Source organism: Larimichthys crocea, chromosome VI (assembly GCF_000972845.2).
Source record: "Larimichthys crocea isolate SSNF chromosome VI, L_crocea_2.0, whole genome shotgun sequence".
NCBI classification, from domain to species: Eukaryota; Metazoa; Chordata; class Actinopteri; family Sciaenidae; genus Larimichthys; species Larimichthys crocea.
In genome coordinates this window covers 14,949,500-14,970,883 of record NC_040016.1, presented here as the reverse complement: position 1 = coordinate 14,970,883, position 21,384 = coordinate 14,949,500, and the positions used below count along the sequence as shown (strand labels likewise).

At 40.2% G+C, this 21,384-nt stretch overlaps 1 protein-coding gene across 1 annotated transcript in view; it reads right to left on the bottom strand.

Annotated features, from left to right (window-relative positions):
• Positions 1-202: 202 nt before the first annotated feature.
• The window catches only part of nxph4 (neurexophilin 4), a 38,736-nt gene continuing 17,554 nt past the window's right edge, over positions 203-21,384 (bottom strand). The window contains exon 2 of the mRNA XM_019268672.2: positions 203-1,630. Coding sequence (XP_019124217.1) covers positions 827-1,630 — 804 coding nt within the window. The 3' untranslated portion in view covers positions 203-826. The remainder of the gene's footprint in view (positions 1,631-21,384) is intronic.

Sequence of the window (21,384 nt, the reverse complement as noted above, 5' to 3'; positions counted from 1 at the left end):
TCACGGTTGGTTTTCATGTTATAATTGAATCCATAACCAACTTTCCTTAAATATATTTCTGAAAATTAAAATGACATATCTTCACAGAGCGCTTGGGAATAAATTTCCAATCAGAGTGAAATGTAAGTTGGTTCATTATAGTGTCCTTGTTGAGTTAGATAGCATGAATATGCTGCAGAGATTGTGCCCTGAAACTGTGCTTCTCGCTCTGAACAAAAACATTGACGCAGTAAAAAAAACAGACAGTTTAAGAGATTTTAATGTGCTTTTTCATACAGTATATTGTATGCATATCCAGCATAGCATTTCTCATACATATAACTCTCTTATATCCAGGGTTTGAAATGTAGAGCTGAAAGGGTGATTAACAGTCAGTCTACCATAACATTATGTCTGCCATACAGTGATGGCAGAGCACAGCCGCCTCAGAGGCTCCCATTGTACTCGGAGGGCATAATACTGATTCCAGCTGTTTTCAACCGAATTTTCCAAATGCAAAAAGTAATAACACTGAGAAACAAATACCTAACAGTAAGTGGGCTGAGGTTGAGTACATTATTTACAGGAAAAAAAATCAACTAAAAACAGAAATTAGCAAATACAAAGTTGGAAAATAAGTCAGAGAAATCAGCCATATCCTAACCATCCATAACTCTGATTATACTTGATTTAAATCCACAATTCACAGCAGTTTAGAGGCAAAAAACTGTCCCCTGCATCTTCATAGTAATCAATATGACTATCATTTCCTTTATCATCATTATAATCATCATTGTCGTCATTAACATCGTCTCTTTTTTTCTCTTTTCAGTTCAGTCTCACTTACTTATCCAAAGTAAGGGAGCTCACTTTGGAAGTTGTAGTCCGGACACACTTTTTGAACCAGCTTGTAATCAATGCTAAAGAAAGAGATGAAGATGCAGATCACCTTGAAGGGTTTGGCACAGAGCCAGGCAGCATGGGACTGGGTGTGCTCTGTGAAGCAGGTCTGAGATGGATCATATTGGCAGGGTTTGGGCTTCTTGGATCTGTTGGTTTTCTCATACTCGACCCGACAGTTAAAAGTCTTTGACTCTTTGGGGTCGATGGTGGACTGGTGGGTCTCTTGGATCTGGACTTCCTGCTGGGTGTGGGGGTGCAGCTGCTGCTGCTGGAGGACTTCAAACTCCACCACTTTGGTTGGTGGCACAATACTGACCGACACGTTACCAAGGCTGGATGAGTTGTGGCGGAAGTAAACAGTGAACGTCCCATTGATGTGGTCCACAATCTTCCCTGTCACCAACAAACTGAACTTCATGGTCTTGACGTTGAAGTAGAAGTCTCCCCAACCGAACATCTTCTTGGTCTTCATGGATGTCTTTAGTGAGGGCTTGCGTTTAGAGCGGTAGCCAGTCTGGTCCAGGAGCAAGGACTGGTTCCGGGCCGAGTCATATGGATTTAAGTAACTGTAGGTGGGTGGCTTGGATTTCATCGGTGTCTGGTCGATGGAAGTGGAGAAGATACGTGTTTGGTATGGAGGTTTAACCACTCCTCCTGTCGATCCTCCCACTGTGCCTCCACCCATGCCATATGGTAGAGTCTTCATCACCATGTCTGAGAAGTCCACCTGCTTCTCCAACCCTTGGACCTGGAGATGAAAGAAACAGACAGAAAGAAGAAAAAGAATTGGTAACAGATCAAAAGCTATTAAATTTATGTTTTCACATATTCCCCAGAAGACTGTCTTCCCATGAAAAACGGCAGCCTCAATTATTTCAGCAGCCATGTGGAAAACTGAATTGAAGCTGCTCAAATTGTAACCAAAATATCTAACGTGCTATATATCCATCCGAGCATCCAAAGGCCAGATTGTTTTTTTTTTTTAAAGATTATTTTTTTGGCCTTTTATAATAGTACAGCTGAAGATAGACAGGAAGCAGAGAGAGGGGGAGTGACACGCAGTAAATGGCCGTCTGATGCAGGATTCAAACCGGGGCCAGCAGTAGTGAGGACTATAGTCTCTTACACACGGGGTGGCCACTACGCTACCAACCGCCCCCAAAGGCCGGATTGCTGAATGTTTGGGGAAATGATAACATGTACAAAATTATCATCAAATGACAACTAATCTGTTGGGAACTCAATTCCAACCAACAGAACCAATTCAATTCTGGTTTAATATGGAAATGTCTGTGTCTATGGAGCAATAAAAGGGTTCCCCACTTTGATCAAGGGCACATGACATAAAACAGTGGATTAGATGATGTAATATTTGAACCTCTTTACTTCTAACAGTCTAGACAAAACCTAATTTACAGGGGGGAAAAAACCCATTATGTCCCAATTTACATGGGGACACAGGCACGTTATGATAATCTTGAATAATGTACAGGTCACTCTTCTGCAGAGATTGTTTTTTTTGTTTGTTTGTTTTTTTTTACCTCACATGATTTTTATTTCCACGCATCCATATTGTTAGATGTTAGATGTTTTATCTCTTGAAGAAAACAAACCCATCTATTTTTGTTAACATACTTTAATTATGTTGTCAGTGTTGCTTCAGAGAGAAAAACAAGTCTACATGTAAGGTAAAAACTGTGAGCTTTTGTCAGTTCAGACAGCTTTCTGTCTTTAATCCACACCTAGGTGGCTATTCGCAGGACTGATTGACTAGAAATCTTTCTCTGCTCTCTTTCATGTGTCATCAATCACATCACTGCCATGGTGACATCCATATGCATGTATGTACACACATTCAAACACGTGCAAACTTCAAGTATGAAGCTGTCAGGAAGTGACAAGTGAGAAGTATTATAACCTTTTGGAGAGCTTACACATGCTTCCCCCAAGGATCTTTTAGATGGAGTTAAAAACTGTTCTCCTCATAAACAAACCAAAAACATAAATAAATGAAAACACCACTAAAACAAGTACAGGATCAGATCTTTGTGTCTACTCAATGGAAGGCTGGTTTGTGTCTTCCTTCATTGGCATCCAGGGCTGTAGGACAGGACAGGATTGTGTTAAATCTCTCCTCATCTTTCATCAATCACTGAACCTAATAATAACTCTATATTGCTATCCGTAGAGGCATCAATGCAACGCTCAATACAGGCCTTAATGTATTCAGTCATTCAATTAATGTATCTATGTCTGTTGGCCATTCATTAACATGGCCGCAGAGCTGATTTCTAAGTAGATTGATTGAGGGAAAAATAACTGAAGGTTTATTGACCACTGGAGGAATGAATTACCAAAAAGAGCAAGGTGTGATAAATGACCAGTGAGTGGGATAATGACCCAGCGACGATTTTTAACAGACCCTGACTCCTTTTGCCGTGCCGTGACAGGAGGCCTATGCAGTACTCTTGCAATTTTAAGCTGGTGACTTGGTGATGTGAGTTGACTTTGGCGTTGACAGGTAGGAATAAACAGTTGATGGCATAAAAACATCAGAATACGGACAGCAACAAACAGTGTGTACAGTGCATGCAGGATGGGGACTTCCTGTGAATGCGCTGTCAGCAGTGCTGTCAGCTAGCTCCATGTGTTGCCATCTGTCAGGCTAACACTCTGCTGGTGCAGTCCTAATAATTTCTCTTGCTGATGGCACAGAGCTCGAACCAGCACCATCATCATAATCCTTAACCATCTTCAGCGGGAACATCATGCTATGAACCTCAACCTAACCTTCACGGTCAACTGTATGAAGCTCTGGAATGATTTTATGATGGGGTCTAAGGTCGCCTTGAGTCTTTCTAAGGGGGGAAAAAGCAACTGTACACAGTCAGCAACTTTAACAAACATCGATTGAGTGGAAAAAGATGAGCATGGAGAGAGGGCCTCTTCTTCTGTTGCACGAAAGTAATAAAATGCCAACAGAAACCAATAAATAGATGGACTTTCTATTAGCATAAATATGAAATTCTTTGTGCTGGACAGTAAATCCATTTAAGGGTGAGGATTTGTTAGAAGAAATATCAGATATTTTCTCTTGACATGAAATCTATAAGCTATAGACTTTTTGCAAAACAGCGGATGTTTGCTATAAGGTCATATTAGGCTGCCGAAACCGGTGAAAGATAGACGGCTTCAAAAATACAGCTTCGTGCTTTTCTTCCTCCTCGGCCTCTAGTCAGTCAGTTACAATGAGTAACTTTTAGAGCAGCAGTCAGAGGGGTGTTGCTGGGGTGATGAAACCAAGTATACAACACACAAACACACCACTGACACAACACAGTGAGTGGCTCAAATAAAAAAGGCTTGAGCAAAAACATGCACCAATGGCACCCTAAGTAGATCAAATTTGATCATTACAACCATCATATGATAAAGAATAATGATAATACACTACCATTACAATGAATACATTACCTGAAGTAAAAGGATGTACTTTTTTGCACTCTATATTTTAAAGACTTTTCAATAGTCTTTATGAAGAGGATCATCATTGGGTATCTGTCTATGTTTGACAATAATGTTATATTTGATTTTGGTGTGAGCTTTAAGAATATGTACAACAAGTATCAAAGTGATTACATAGTCCTGCAGGAATTAGAGACAGTTTGTATGTAACTTCAGTAAGTTAAGTAATTTTGTAATTACAGTGGGATAAACCAAAAGTTATATGTAAGTAACGTGTTCTTCAAGAATATTTTGCCCCTGATCAGGTCACTAATCTAGGTTAGAGCTTTGAGCTTGATGCTTGTATGAGAATAACATTACAGTGCCAATGTTAACATGCCGATGTCTAGCAGGTGTAATGTTTATAATGTTCATCTTCATCTTCATCCAGTTAGTACTAAACACAAAGTATAGTTCAGGTTGATTGGAATGTTTTGCAAGTATTTTCTCATAAACAAAAATATTGAATAAAAATATAAAGCTCCTGATAGCTTTATATAAAAAATGTCTGAACAAAGTTTCGTAACAATAGGTAGTTCAGTCTGTAACAAATTGGTGGACTGCCTGACTGACATAGCCATGGCGCTAGCGTGGCTCATCATCCAAATCTGAATAGGATTTTGTATCATGCGCTTCCAAAGAAGCTATACAACACAAAGACTTTCCCACTTTCTACTATCATATTCGATGTGGAGTAACTATCAACCCATTCAGATCACTAGAAATTACTTCAGAGAAAGGTTAGAGAAAACCTGACTTGCTGGGATGCTATGAGTTCCCTCTTGTGGCTATTTGGGGTTATCAACCTGCACAGTTCCCCACACAGTAAAGCTTTACTCATGTCAACATGCCATCAGTGTTTCCTTCATTTAGGCAACTGATTCCTGTTTGGAGGGTACTGGGAGAAATCGTAGCAGAAGACAGAATAAGTATTGTGGTCGACTGTGGACATATGTATGATACAGGCAACTCAATAACAGCACAATCATAGAAAGAACAATCAGATTACAGAGCTTGGGAGATAGAGGGAGATAGTGAAGAAAATGTTATTAGTGGAGAAGTGAGATGAGGAGAGGAGAGAGTAAGGAGATCTTGTACATTTTCTAGGAATGGGGAACATTGATCATCTTTAACTTCATTTGGAGGCTCATATAAGCAAAAAGCATCTTTAGTTGCTGCTTAGATGGGATGCTCATAACCTACCTGGAAGTACATGCAAGAATGAAATGCGGGGATTGTTCAATGAGGAGATTATGAGTGTGGTTCAGACAGCGAGAGAATAATGAGTGACAGCAAACGAAGACAAAACACACACACTGGCAGACAGAGAACGAGAAATATAGACTGCGCAGTGAAGGACTTCACACAAACTTATTAGATAACAGAAGGTCAGGTGAGCTCTAGAGTTGACTGCTGAAAACTGATATATCACATGCCACCACAATTAAGATCTCTTTTCATCATTAAGGAAGCTTTGGATCAATAGCATAGTAGCACCTCTGCTCTTACACTCTCTTTGTCTATCGGATATCTGATCCTCCGTCTACAGTTTGCTCACTCTCACATTCATCCATAAGTTCAACACCTGCTTGATAGTGAGAGTTTTCAGAGGAAATGGACCTGGCTCACCGGCTCCCCACCTCACATCTGACTCCCTCTCCTGCAACCCCCCCCCCTCCCCACCGCCTCCCCAGAGGACTGATGAGAAGATGAGAGCTGCTTGTCTCGGAGCTCTCTCCCAGGCTTGTTCTTTTGTTTAATTGGAGTTTTATTGGTGACAATCAATTCATTTCTATCTCTGCTTCAGGCTGCATTGATCTGCTGTCACAGAGAAGAGTCAAATGTACAGTTCCACTCCCACTGCGCTATAAACCACAGGCTCTGATGCCAGCTACTGATAGTTTGTTTTTTTTCTTACTGTCTGTTTCCACTACTTAACAGCTCGTTGTGATTAGACACAGAAATGGCTTTTGAGGCTTTTTCAAGTTTATCTAGTATATTTCCACTGGAAGAGCAAGAGAAGCTGCAACAGAGGACACTTCAGGATAAGATGTTGTAAACAACTTTGAAGTGAGCGTTTATCTTAAATGCTCTTACACCATTTCTGAAAGAAGTAAATGCCACATACTGTATCTGTTGAAAGTGCTGATGGAAAGTGGAACACCCATTAACCGTTAATAACCATTGATGCTGAAATATGAGTTGCACTGCAGGTCCAGAATCCAGAATGCCTTACAGTGACAGGTATAAATGTCATTATTTAGGGAAATCTCCATAGGACTTCATCTCTGCTTCTCCTCCATGATGTAGTTCTGTTGTCTGGCTTCACTGGGCTGTGACCTCCCGTGCACACTGGGGAAGGTTTTTGCAGCTGAGTGTGAAGCAGATGTGATGAGGGTCAGCACCTCTGAGTCAATGTACAGTGTTGGTCTTTCCATTCAGGTTGAGAGAAAGCAGCTAAAGAAGTCAAGTATGTTCAAGTCTTGGTTACAGTTGAAGGTAAAATAGGGTGCAAAGTCATCGGGTAGATTGGTGCATCATCCACAGTGCTGTAAACTGTGGTGGTGGCTCTGTTCAAGAGCTCTAAGACCTCATTTCCACTTTGACTGTGTTGCACCAATTGCAATTTGTGATTTGTTCAAATCAGGTCAGTTACAAATAAAAATAAAAAACATAAAAATATTGAAAATAAAGGAGAGCTCTATTGCAGAATAAAAAAAATAAACTAAACCATATGTAGTACTAACAGTACTTGATGTATGTGAAATTTAATAGAGTTTAATCAATATAGAGATGCTTGCTTACTTAAATTAAAATAAATAAATAATACATTTGTTTGCTGTTGGGACATAGTAAATATAATGTTTGGTGCAACAAGCTAAAGCATCATTTAATCAGGTTTAAAAAATGAATCCTTGTTAGTGCAACCCTGCCTTAGTCATTTAGATAGTGTAAATGAATCCGAAAAACAAGACAGATTGAAATCAGATTGCTCATAGCAGCTCACAGGATGGTGGCTGGTGATCTGTATGGGTGAGGAAGCAGTGTAAATGAAAGCCTGTGAGGATGATAAAAATGTGTGTCTCGCTCGTAGTCCATAAATGAGATTCATCTGTGTGTGTTTGAGTTAGCTGACGTCATTGTAGTAACTCATTTGCTAAAATTTACAAGTTTTTCACTGTTACTAAACAGCATATCTCAGGGCTGGAATAGGTCCAACTTGGATTTATATGAAGCTCGGAAATCTTGCCAAAGGAAACACATATATGTCACTAAGTGTGAACAAAAGTGTATTGCATATTGCAGAGCAGATGCGGTGTCTGGAAGACAAATTGGGAACCAAAAGCAGACTTGGAGATCTGAAATGGGTAACAGACAAGCAGGTTGGAAACAGGTAAACAAAAAGAATCAAGCAGCAGGACATCTGCAAGAGTTAGTCAAATCAAGGAAACATGTTCCTTATATTACTTTAAAGACCAAGACAAAATGTCTTAAAAGCAAAATGAACAACAAGCTACACTCTAAATGAACTAAGACTTATTACTGACAAGATGCTGCTGGGCAGGTGAACTAAAGAGGGGGGCATTCACTGAAGTGGGCTGGTGAGGTAAACACACAAAACCTAGAGAGAAGGAGACCATGTTTGATTGTCTGAGGATGAATGCGAAATCATCAGAACTTGACAACCTGAGGGCTCGCCCTTAGGTAGGGGAGTAAAGATGCAGGTAGCAGCTGCTCTTACTTACATTAAAAGGGGCACGTTGAGGTGCTTTGGGCATTAGCGATTGCTGTAACATCATAGACGCCTCCCTGTAGGGCAGACCCATAGGTCTCCTCTCAGGCGTTACAAAACTCATCTTTATGAAATGGTGGGATCCCCCTGGAAATGTTAAAGGACGTGGCTGAAAAGAAAAATGTCTGGGCTACTTTGCTTAGCCTGCTGCTACCATGAGCGATGAAAATGGATCTTTGGACGGAGCTGTAAGAATACACATTAAATAAAATCAAAGCTGAATGTATATCTGTTTGGTTAAAGGACATTTCATAATTTTACAAATTGCTCATTGCTGCTGTATTTATGGAACTACTTTGTGAGGCAAAATAGAGAGAGAAAGCTGCACTGAACATATGTGTGGCTCAGACATTTCAGTTCAATTTTACCAGCAGTAACTCCATTCTGTTTTGACAACGAACATATACAGTAATAAAAAAGAAACTCCCCCTAAAAATGGGAGAACTGAAAATGACATTTAATTACAAAAAGCAAAATAAAGCCAGGAGGAAAGAAGATAAACCAGTAGGGGGAAAATGGAGAGAGAGAGTGAGAAAGACAGAAATAGGGAAAAGGAGAAAAAGAAAAGGCAGTAAAAGCGATTTCGCAGTCCAGTGGTGTCGCTGGATTATCATGAAAATGAAAGCTACTGAGTCAGGGAGTATCAGGGAGCAAGGAAATGGAGCTGAGACAGATAACACAGTAAGGGAGAAGAAGAAAACGAATAAGAGAACTAGTGTAGAGAAAGCAGGGAGAGGTCTGTAGGACAATATGAAAAGAAAGTGCAAAGAAAGAAAGAAAAGGTAAAAAGACAATATATATACGACAAGCAGTGAGATTATGAGTGCAATAAGCCAAAGATGAGAATCACTTCACCCCATGGAGAATAATCAGAGGTTTCTTGAGAAGTAATATCTGTAATATTGTTTCAAGAAGACCAGCTCAGCTCTGAAATAATTTCTAGTTAAAGAAGGGATGGGGTCTTTTTCCCTATGTATCAGGCAAAATTTAAAAAGTATTCTGATCACAAGCAAAAGTTTCACAGATTCTAGCATATACAGCAATAAAGGCTATATCAAAGTATTCTTTGGATCAAGCAAGATCCAAGAAAAAAGACAAATAAAGAAGGATGTGAGACAGTGCTTTGTGTCATTTGATGTCTATATAGAAGGATTTATAGAGGTATTTTGTGCTAGCTTAAGTGTTACAGTATATGCTGACAATATTGCAAAATATTGCAGATGCAAGATTGGACTGAGATCCCAGACTGTGGTACGTAAGGTGACAGTAAGAAATTCAAAATGTGCAGCAATACAAAGCTTGATGGCAATTTTCCATTTCTGTTGCATTTCTTTGGCACGAACTTTAAAAAAGAAAATTTCTTTTGAAAAATATTGCAATGTTTGTGCAACCTAAATAAACTACCTCTGTCACAAGTTGAGCAAGCAACAGATAGCACGCAATGATAGCAATGACTACCTCTATGTTAGGTGTTGGGTTTTTGTAGAAAGCCTGCAACAGAGATCCAATGAAACCAGAGAGGTCAGTAGACGTTGGACACCGCTGCACATTCACTACTAAACAAACCATGCTAAAAGTCAAAAAGATCACCATAATAGTTTGTGGTGAAGCAAAGAAACTGTCGTGTAAAGCAATAGTTGCCTATTTTAAGAACAATGCCTATTTGCTTTCTTGTGGAGAATGAGATGAGAAGATCAATACCACCCTTAAAATTGGCCAGTAAATATCTGGCTACAGTCGGCTTAGCTTATCTTAGTGTAATTGCACTGCTTTTGCATTTGTAATGTTGCAGATATCAGGGAAACAACTAGCCTGTGTCTGTCTGAAGGTATTCAGCACAAAAACTGGAAGTTGGAAAATTGTAGCTTCACAAGGTGTTGGACAATTTCTTGGTCAGAACCAGTAACTTCCTGAAGTCTCTGCTGGTTGTCCAGGAACAAAACTAAGCTCTCTGTTTCCCATTGTCTCTAGTTTTAATGTTTGGCTACCATAACTGGCTATATTTAATAGACAGGTATGAGATAGTACAAAAGCAAAAAAATGTTTCTCAAAATGCCAAACTATTACTTAAAACTTCCTTTAAAGGTTCAACATTAGTTTATTTATCTTACTACAAGAGAGGCATGCAGTTTTGACCCTTCTATGGTACACGCAATGCAAAAAAACAAACAACAAATATATATAATGTAGTATATTCTTTCATGAAGAGTGGATGACACTCGCCTGGACAATGCCTAGGGTCTACAGCAAACAAGATGTTAGTTACTTTAGTATGTTCAGAAACATTGCCATAATCTAACAGCCTTGTTTTTCCATTACTCATTAAGATAAACACAGTTAAATTTCACACATGAAGCGGCTTCTCTCTTTGCAACATAATCTAAACCCGTCCCAGCTGTTACACTCTGCTGTAAACTGCTCCAGTGAACAGTGGGATCACAGTTTAGTGAATCACAAATTTAAAAAGGAACAAGGCTCGCCCCAAACACAAACTGGAGGCATGAAAAAATCAATTGTTTTATTCTAATTGTTGGAAAAAAGCACAGATGTCCTGCCTCTACAGCACGAGGGAATAAGGTTGTATACTCGCATGGATTAACTGCCTCAAATAGACCTCACTGCTCTTGTTAACAAGATTTTTGTAAAAAAAAAAAAAAAAGGTGGGATTATAGAACTCTAACATATTAATTGCACAGTCGCACAGTGAATGTGAACTACTGCCAAATAATCATACAATGCTTAGAACACATTGGCCATCAGTGCTAGCAGTGTGTGTGGGAGTTGTCATTCATGGACGTTTAAATAATGCTGCCACAGTCAAATCAGTGAAAACACTTGAATCCCAAATGTAACAGCCTAAACCAAACGATACCACTAAAAACAAGCAGCAACCTTTTAAGCCAATCAGTCAGGCCATGGTGTATTTACGTACAGTATACATATGTTTAATATTAGTCAACGTGTGGAATAAAGACAGTAGCAAAACAGCAGCTGACTTCTTGTGACCGGATTGCCATCCCCAGGGCTCACAATGATGCCTGTAGGCTCATCTTACAAAGCACGGGTGTTGTTCAAAGGACACAACCAGGTGTCATGATACAATCAAGTGTACATGTACTGTAGCACAAACCACTAACCACATAAAACAGTGTGCAAGCCAGCTGTGCAACAAGTTTAAAGATTAACAAAGACCTGTTGCTGAAGGCATCAGTCTGTGATTAGCAAAACGCCATGACCATGGATATTCAATGCAATACAACTCACATGGCATTCGTCTAATTTAAGGAAGATGTGTTGAGAAAACAAAGGGGCAGGTTTGCTATATGTACCTGAGGTGGTCTTCATGCACTGATACCTGAAAATGAAACAGACTATCCTGAAAGTCAGACTCATATGAACATCCTGTAAAACTGGAAAAATGAGCAAATATGAACTTAGGAAAATGATTAAACTTTAACTCCTATGCTGCACATTAAGATTATGTGTAACTAAGAGATTATGGTCACTTGTTTCAATAATTCCCTTGGTCAATATGTGAGGCATGTATTACTGCAGATAAGAACATTATATCGGTATTAATGGCAAAACTAAGAAACAACTAACCATAGAATATTAATCTTAATGGGTAGTCATGGCCTAAAGATTAGAGAAGCACCGGAAGGTGATCAGTTCAGTCCCCAAGAACAGTGGGATAAGTCTGGTAAAAGCTAGACTCTTAATCACAACTGTTCACAAATTGTGGTTTGGGGAACTTCTAGATTCTCATCAATTGCAGTCTCACAACTTGAATGAAACCAACCTTAAAATTTCCTAACCCTATAAACAAACAGGACTCTGAACTTCCCAAGCATCTCCCTATGCTGTCTGTTGAAAAGCAGAATAAGAAAGGCATGAATACAAACCGCAGAAGCTTTATCTATAAAGTCATTAGAAGATTTTGCTCTCAGGAGCCTGACTTCAGTGGCCATAGATCAACTGTGCGCAGTAGTCCTCCCTTGTTCCTCTTATCTTCCTGATCGCATCAGATCAGCATGCTGAGTGTTTTTTTGCCTGGCTGGCTGGGTGGGCAGACTTCCCACATGTATCCAGTGATGCCATGGCATCTGATCAATCACCCAGGGCAACTCTTTGGGGACCCATCGGAGAGAAAGGCAGGGACGAAGAAGCGGGGAGGAATCAAGTGAGGGTGTCTCGTTTGCATGCGGGATGGCAGGCAATGCATCAAAAGATGACAGCTATCCCATTCTTCCTTAAATAAGAGTAGTGAGACTCTTGCTCGCTGTGCCTAAACTTTAATCATTCATCTAAATAACTGTTTCAGAAGTCTGCAACCGGAGGGGGACGCAGCTCCAGGCAGGCTGCCATGGGCTTGGGGGAATATGAAAACTGACGTCGCGCTCCTGGATTTCTCATTTGTAAACGTGTAAACATATATTTGACTCAGATTGCAAAAGCACAAAAGTGCTTGTCCTCATCACCCACAACTACCCTCCCTCTCCTTGCACTCGTTCTCTCTCATATATTTATGTATTGAAAGAGTTGGAAATTCATTGAGGTTAGACTAAGCAAGAAAGGTTCGGAGGAGGTGTGGAGTATTCGGGCTCTGGCAGAATGAGCGACGTGTTGAGCAGCTAAGTGACAGTGATTGATGCCCTCTGTGTTTTGCAACTTATCAAGCGCATATACACACTAACTCGTCAAACAGATAAACAGCAGAAACATTTGAGATAAATAAAGAATCAAATAAACACGAGGGACAGGCAAAGAAGAAAAAAAAGAAGAGGAAGAAAAAACAATCTGCATAATGAATAGACGAGATGGAAAGAAGGAGGGAGAAGAGAGGCAGAATCCCAGCGGGTGAAACTGAGCCTGGGAGATGTCAGTTGGGGAGGGATACAGGGACACATGGGCCTGTGACGACTCCGACAAGTCACCCAGGCGGCAAAATAAAGCTCGGCTTCCACAGATTTGTTTCCAGTGCTCATCAGTAGGAGAGCTGGATGACGGATGGACTGGCACTGGGCGCAACGCGAGCGTGTCAAAGTTACTCACCATAATAAAGACCTGCTCTTTTCCTTTCTATTCACTTCCTTTTTTTTCCAGCCACCTGCAGTCTCCCTGCCTACAACCCATTTCATTTCATTTCATTTCAATCTGCCTTTGTTTGGGTTTTCCTTCATCCCTTCTTAATTCCATAACTGATCTGTCTTCCATCACTCTGTTTTATCCCTTTCTTCTTTTATTTATTTTTATTTATTTCTGGCATCCTTCCATGTCTTCATCCATTCTAACACACATAACCAGTATTATGACTATCTCTGCGGGTTTTTACATGTCACCTCTCCCTCCTTCCTTTTCTCCATCCTTCAATCCCATTCATGATTTAACTGGGATTATGACCTCATCCTGAGACTTCATTCCTTCTTTCCCTCCTAAATTTTCTCTTTCATCTGTTCTACATCCCTCTGTTCTTGCATCCTTCCTTGTCTCCACACCTCCATCCACCCATGTACTGCTGGATACAGCCAAACCCAAGCCAAGTTTCTTTAAGCATTCCTTAATTTCTCATCCTTAATCGGAACCCTCCATTATTCTTTCATTTCCTCTGTCCTCATCGTACCTTTCGTTCATACTTCCATTTCTTCAATGTTCAGTATTTAATAGTATTAAAAATTAGTCCTTCCTATTATCTTCCATTTCTCCACCCTTCAATTTTATTCCCTCCTTCCTCACATCTCCATTTCTCTGTTCATCCCCGTATCCTGTATGACCAAAAGTGACTCTTTCCTTATTTCATCTCTTATTCTTCCTCGATCCATGTATCCTTTTCCTTTCCTCCTTTTCCATAATTTCCTGCATCTGTGACTAAATTTACATCTTGTATCTGATACGTTATTCACTATTACTTTGATCCATCCACTATTTCTTCCTTAAATTTCTCATTTGTCCATGCTTTCTTTATTTCTTTCTTCGCTTTATTTCCTCCCTCCTTATGTCCTCCATCCTTCCGTCGGTCCACACATAGATGACTATGAGAATTGTGAGTAGCAGCTGATCCTTCCTCCTGAATCCTTCTTCAATCTCTCCAACCTTTCTTCTTTTATTTACTTCATTCTTCCTTTACTTCCTTTGTCCTTCTATTCATTCGCCCACCCATCCATGATAACAAGACCAAAGTTATAACTAGCTCCTGATACTTCCTTCATTCTTGCCATAATTTTTCCATCAATCTTCCTTAATCTGTCTTTCAATTCTTTGTCTTCGTTCATTTTCTCATGCCCCCCTTCCTCCTATCCTCATTCCAGAGTTCTCCATCCTTTCATTAATCCATGGCTAGAATTACAACTTCTTTCACGCTTCCACTTTCCATCCATCCTTACTTTCTTCCTTAATTTTCTCATCTTCCCATCCTCCTTTGCTTTATTTCTTTTGCCGATGTGTCCTTTTCTTTCTTCAGTTCCATCTATAACATTATCTTCGACACTCTCCTGACATCTTCCTCTGTTCTTCCTTCCTGAATATCTTCCATTCCTCATCTCTCCCCTCTTCCTTCCCTTATATCCTCTTTGCTTACACATCTATCCATTTATCTGTCTATTTAGTCCCACCCATGAACTGTGTCTAGCTTCTGATACTTTCCTCAATTTCCCCAACCCTTCATTCTTAATTCAGCCCATCCATTCATCCTTCCTTTTTCGTTTCATCCTGCTGGCAGTGCACAAGTCACCTAGTCTCTCGACCTGGATTGGGAGTCAGCTCACTTTTGGGAGGTAATAGCATGATTAGACAAAGATAAAAAGACTAAGCGTTTCCATGTCTGCTCCTTCCCTGCTGTGAGGGATGCTCTCCATGCTTTTGGGGCCTAAGCCAAGTGAGGCTGGGCGAGGGCAAAGCTCAAACCTGCGAGGGGATACGTGGCTGATGGTAGAGTTAATTGGAGAGAAAACAGTAGGAGGTGCCAATGAATAAAACCCCTCAGAGATGCTGGCAGCAGGGCACAACGACATTCCCCTGTTCACTTCAAGGTTATGCACACACACAAAACACACACCTGCTACTGAGGCTGAAGTCACAGGCCTCCTGTAGTATTATTTGCATAGAAAGCACACGATTAGATCCAGTATGACTTTATTCTGGAAGAGTAATTTGATTAAAAAGAACCGGAAATGACATGACAGATAAGATGGATGAAGATAAGACAACACGTACACATTCAAGCGCACAATGTATATTAAGTTTTCTCCTCTCCTGCCTTTTGGATGCCTTTGCCAGTGTATAAATCACCCGGCTTCAAGGACGCAGCATTGGGACCCCTAACTGGGATCTTTCACATCCACCATCTGGACGCAGAAAACCAGAGTGCTGACCAGCGGCCCTGCTCTCATTCTGTTCCTCAGGACGAGCCGCAAGATGGGGGGTGGGTGTATACTGTAGATAGAAACCCAATCAATCCAACGACTGCTTAGTGTGTACTAGACTTCACAGAAAATCTTCTCTGGAGACAAAAAGGAGTCGAATAAAGCAGTAATGATATTTTGAGAGGAGGTTAAAAGAGAGAGAGAGACGGAGGCTGCGGAACACTAAAAAGAAAGAGAGAGAAGCTGTCAGTGCCTCCGCTCATCCAGAACTGTCCGAAGTATTCATTCACACGCTCCCTCCCTCTCTCTTTCCTTTTCGCTCGCCCTCCTCCAGAGACGGTGTCCTTCCATCATTCGACTTGGTTTCACACTCCAAGACCCAATATCAAAGTAGATATGAACAGAAATGAGAAACACAGGATTGTCTTTCCACAGACAATTGTGTCCACTGCAGTTATTTGTGTCATGCTATCCACTGGTGTAAGTAGGCCTATATCTCTCTGGGCCGCCTTTCTGCCTGCCTGCTGTCTTTCCATCAGGCCGAGCACATTATCGACGACAGCGGTATTCCTCTCTCTCTCCCTCTGTACCCGAGGACAGTCGCTTTGTTTTAGCACAGGTCATCTCACCTGCAGGGTGCTGCCCTGGTGGCTGATCACTTGGTCACTGTCAACACCCAGATGTGCCCACACACACACACACGCATACAAGTAAAAAAACAAACGTGTGCACTCGCTGAAGAGATGCTTATCCACACATATCCAGATGTTAATGACAAAATCTTTAAACATTGAAACCAGTGAATTATACATTTAATAAAGTTATTTCTATCATGCTGATGCAAGGACAGCTGCAAATTATGATTACTTCCATTACTACTATTATTAGATTATTTTGTAGATCAATCATTTGGTCTGTAAATTTTCCTGAAACAAGGTGATGCCATCAAAGGTCTTGTTTAGTCGAATATCACACACACACACAAACAAAAGCAAAAAAAAAAATATATCAAAAAAACAAAGAAAAACAAAAAACACTAAAAGGATAAATATAATTTTCATTGATAACTAATTATTAGATATTATTTATTTATTTTCAAAAGACTAATTTCTTTAGCTTGAGATGAACCTTGAAAAATAATAAAGCTGCATATGAATAGATCTGAATCCAGAGAACTGGCCCAACCAATGCTGAAATTTTTAGTGCTACACTGACATTTCTTTAACTTAAACACAAACATACAAATAAACACACAAACAAATATTTCAAAAAGGATCCCTTTGTGTTCAAATAATAAACTTGTTACTTAACACTGATACCAAACAAAGCCATCTGTGGCATTTGCACAAACTGCAGTTTCTTTCTTACTAATTATTCATATACAAGGCTGATCTATAATACACTAATATGGTCGAGTGGCATCGCTACAATGAAGCTCAAAGCGAGTACCTGTTAATAATGATACCTTATTACACTGGAAAACTGTGAACTATGATGAAACTTAAAATAAATCTGAATGATCCTTTAAATAGATTGCTTGGTATAAACAGTAAGGAGAAAGTCTGATAGATTGTGATCGCCATGTTAGCCAACCTTAGTTCTGTCTTTCATGTGACTTCTGTGAAAAGAAAACCTCTATCAGTTTTCAGGTACAGACAAACCTGTCACAGAAGATTTGTATAAAGGAAAATTGTGGCACGGGCTATGATAGCTACATTTGTATTACTGACCTGGTCTCATTCGCGTGGCTTGTGTTGATTCAACAATGATAAAAGGCTCTGGACAGACTGAGACTTGTGACTAATAGTCCAGCAGGATCTGTGGTTCAATTACCGTGTGGGGCAGCTCTCTTCTGTCCCTGGGCTAGACACTTTACTGGAATAGCTTCAGTAAAACACACACACATGACAGAGCCCATGCACGTACACACACACACCCTTTATAAATGTGATGTCACTGACCAAAGGATATCAACACTGATACATTTCTCTCCCTCGTTTTTTCCTTAAAGATATGTCCAGAAGAAACGTATTTGAAGATTGGATATTGGCACTATCTAAATGAATGTTTTCAGGCCCTGGGGAGGCAAGGCTCACTTCACAGTCTGGGTCTTTAAAAATCAGAAGACAGCTGATGAAAAGCTGCAGCAGTTTATCCACAATGAGAGGGAAAAAACTCCGGAAATTAATACTGGCCTGAGAAGTCAATTCAAGCGCTTTCACAGAACTCTTTCCACAGTTAGTGGGTGGGAATCTTTACTAGTTTCAGCTAAATACATAGTTTAACTCAGCTGGCAACTGATCTTTTGTAAGTTGGAATCCAAGGACTCGTAATGTGTATCTTAAGCAAACAAACTTAATTTACTGAAAGATGTCAAAGACATTTTGTTCTGTGTATAACAGCCTCAGTTTGGATATTATGCGCTTAAAAGGCAAAACAGCGTATATCAACAAAACCAGCTCGGCCTTGGCATTCACAGTAGCAAAAAATGATGGCGGCAACAAAAGCATGACAAGAAATCTCTTGAGCTCCCCCACTGGTCCAACCAGACCTACAGTGACAAAACTAAACTGACTGACACACACACACACACACACACAAACACACAGCGTAAAACACAAGACGGGACTAAGGATCTGGCGTGTTTCCAGAGCAGATGGGTGGGTTGGATAGAGGAATGGGGTGGGCCTGGTGGGTGGGTTCGGGGGGAGCAGGAGATCGCCAATCTGTCATTTCTAACAAGCCAGGAGACTTGGAGCCAGGGCAGGTCACAGACACAGAACACACACACACACACACTCACACACACGCACACACACACACACATGCCCGCTCCTCGTCCTTACGCCGTCGTCACATTCCAACTGTGGCATTCCTGCTAATTAGAACACAAATTAATGATCCAAGCAAGTGAGACAGGCTGATTCTCCCACCTTCCAGTCAACATTTAGCCTTCCTCCCGGTCACATCTTTTTCTGCGTTGGCTTCTCATTCTTATTCCTCTTCTCCTTTATTTAGTCTTTTTTATTTCACTAGTTTGATGTTTCTTTTATGTACTTCTACACCTCCAAGACAGGTGAGACAAACACCACCTGGTTCTAAGGATGAAGCTGTGGGGCATAAACAAGCCAACATAACTGTGGTGGAACAACACTTGTACAGTTGCATATAAAACTGTAATGAATGTGAAAGATTTCAGTGTTTTTGTCAGGAAATGTTTTTAAAAAAGTCATCAAATAGCATTAAAATACAGTTTTTAATCTAAAAGCTTTCAATGAAATGTAGCTGAGCTGAGACGACGTTGTTTCTGTTCTGTGCTGTTATCAGCTGTTCCAACAACAAACTGAGACTGAGGGAAAAAAAAACAGAAAATAAAAGTCACAAGTCTCTCCACCATGAAATCAATTCTGCTTTTAGAAATCTACATTAAATCTCTTTCGACATCCAGACTGGAAGGTCAGCTATAAAACGATAACGTTATATTGTGTTATTTTTTTTCAAACACTAACAGATAAAACATAATTGATTCCAGACTGATTAACCTCCACATTCACTATTATCTTCAGCCATGCCAACCCAAACATGTCTGCTTTCTCTATCAATGTAAATGTGTTCAGCTGAACAATGCCAGTGCTCGAGAGCATGAAACAGAAATTGACTACCGGATAAAAACTAAGCCAGGTAGCTAAATCACAACTTGCTCAGTCTCTTTGAACAATCCTGCATCCTTTGTCTCTCTTACATTATTTTTCCATCAGCATTAGTGTGAAATTATCAGCGCATATCTAAAAGAAACAGTGAATACTCGGGTGTGTAACTTGCGGAACAAGTGCTGGTAGTTCCCCTCAGAGCTGCATTGCTGAATAAATTGCTTGTTCTGTGATTGTATCTGTTATTTTTTTCAGGAAGAACAGTGATAAATACTAGGGCAAAGTCACAGAAAACCACAACAACAACAAACTCAATCTGGCAGTGCTCCTCAGCGGTCCAGGACACCTTGCCCATGATGCATCAGTGGAGGGCTGACCTTGAGCGCTAGGCATTAAGGTCAGGAAGCATCATTAGTCCTGCTTCCCCACTGCAAGGCTAAGAATAGGAACACCAACACAATCACTCACTCATCATCTCCATATATCTTTCCCTTCTTGCTTTTTTCTTTTTCCAATTCATTATTCTCAGTCAGGGTTTTGTGGAAAGACTGAAAAAATATCCTACTGTACTATACATGGCAATTAAATGAGGCATAGAACAACTCTGAATTAAAGTATGAATGTTATCTACACTTCCAAATCAATGGAAGTATTTTTCTTCAATAGCTAAATCTAAAACATGAAATAAAATAATGACTTACTTTTTTTCTCAGGCTGCCTCTTCTAGATGACATATACGTATACTATATGTGTGTATTTTTCTAGCGTTCACTTTTGGTTGTGTTGCTACATGCACCATACACCAGTTGTTACTGTTACATTGTTTCTACAGGCGAGGTCTTGTTACAAAAAAATTGCAATGTACAAGGGCTTGGATTTATTCAAATAAGTAAAAGCACCCAGCTCGTCTGAGTAAAGTATGCTGCGCAGTAACACTTTACATGACGGGACGAGGACATGTTTTTTTTAAACACACAAATCACCTGCTCGTAACAGCCCACACCCATCATCTCTGTTTCCTTCCCTTCAGTCCCAGTTGGGGCTCTGGCTCACAATCAATACCTTTCACTGCTAAGCCAATCTGCAATAATAAAGGCATTACAGACAGGGAAAAATAACACAAAATCTTATTAAATATGGGAGATGGTTTCTTCCTTTCTATGTCTTCCTGTCTCTTGTTGCCTAGGTGAGCATGAAACCGCTCCATTGGACAGATCTCTGCGGTTGACTTGATCCCTAAATGTTCTGGGATGATCGCCGGGCTCAGGTTCAGGGCCGGTACTGTGGGTTACAGGTAGAGTTTGGAGCTTAGCATTCTGCTCAACCCTCCTACCAGCCATGTATATTTCACAGGATTGTCTTTTATATTCAGTCTGTGGCTCAGTGGAGCACTCATCTTTATTTCATTTTGTGGCATTTTTTAATTTTAGCTGAGACTTTTTTTTTCTTGCGCCCTCCTCCTCCTCCTCCACCACCTCCCTCCATCCTTCCTGACAACCCCCTCTGCTGACTGAATCAGTAATGACATTATGCATCTTGCACTCTGAAGCTCTCAGCAAAGCAAACATTAACTTCTAGAAATCTAATTTCTGCCCTTACTGCACCAAGTCTGGAAAGGGAGATATTCACATTGTGACACCGCTGCCCTTTTCTTACAATGAACAGACATCAACAAAACACTAATTAACGAACTTACCTCTTTAATTCAATGTCACAACTGCGACTTAGAAAGTACAATTAAATAACTGTTTGAAGGAAAATGTGGCATTTCATTTAGGGTCACTTCACCCAAATCACAAAAACAATATATTTTACTGTCTGTTCCTCATGAAACCTAACCATGCTGAGACTTCTACTGCTGAGATGTCACATAACCAATATAATGAAGCTAATTCTGTTTCATATGCTGAAAAACATCCAGAAACAATGCTCTGGTTACTAGTTATAGTCCTAAAAAATAAAACCAAAGTTATCAGATCCCTTAAATTAGTGACAGTGGCAATAGCACTTAGTACTACATTACAAGCACAACCTCCTGGATTTGAAACTGTATTATCCGCCAAATAAACAGTATTTTACTATCGAACACCATATTGTTCTCGTTCCCCTTTTAACCCAAAAAATATGAGAAATCTTAAACCTTCTGTTTCCAGTTGCCTCAGAATAGAGACAACGCTTTTCAGATCGTCTCATTACA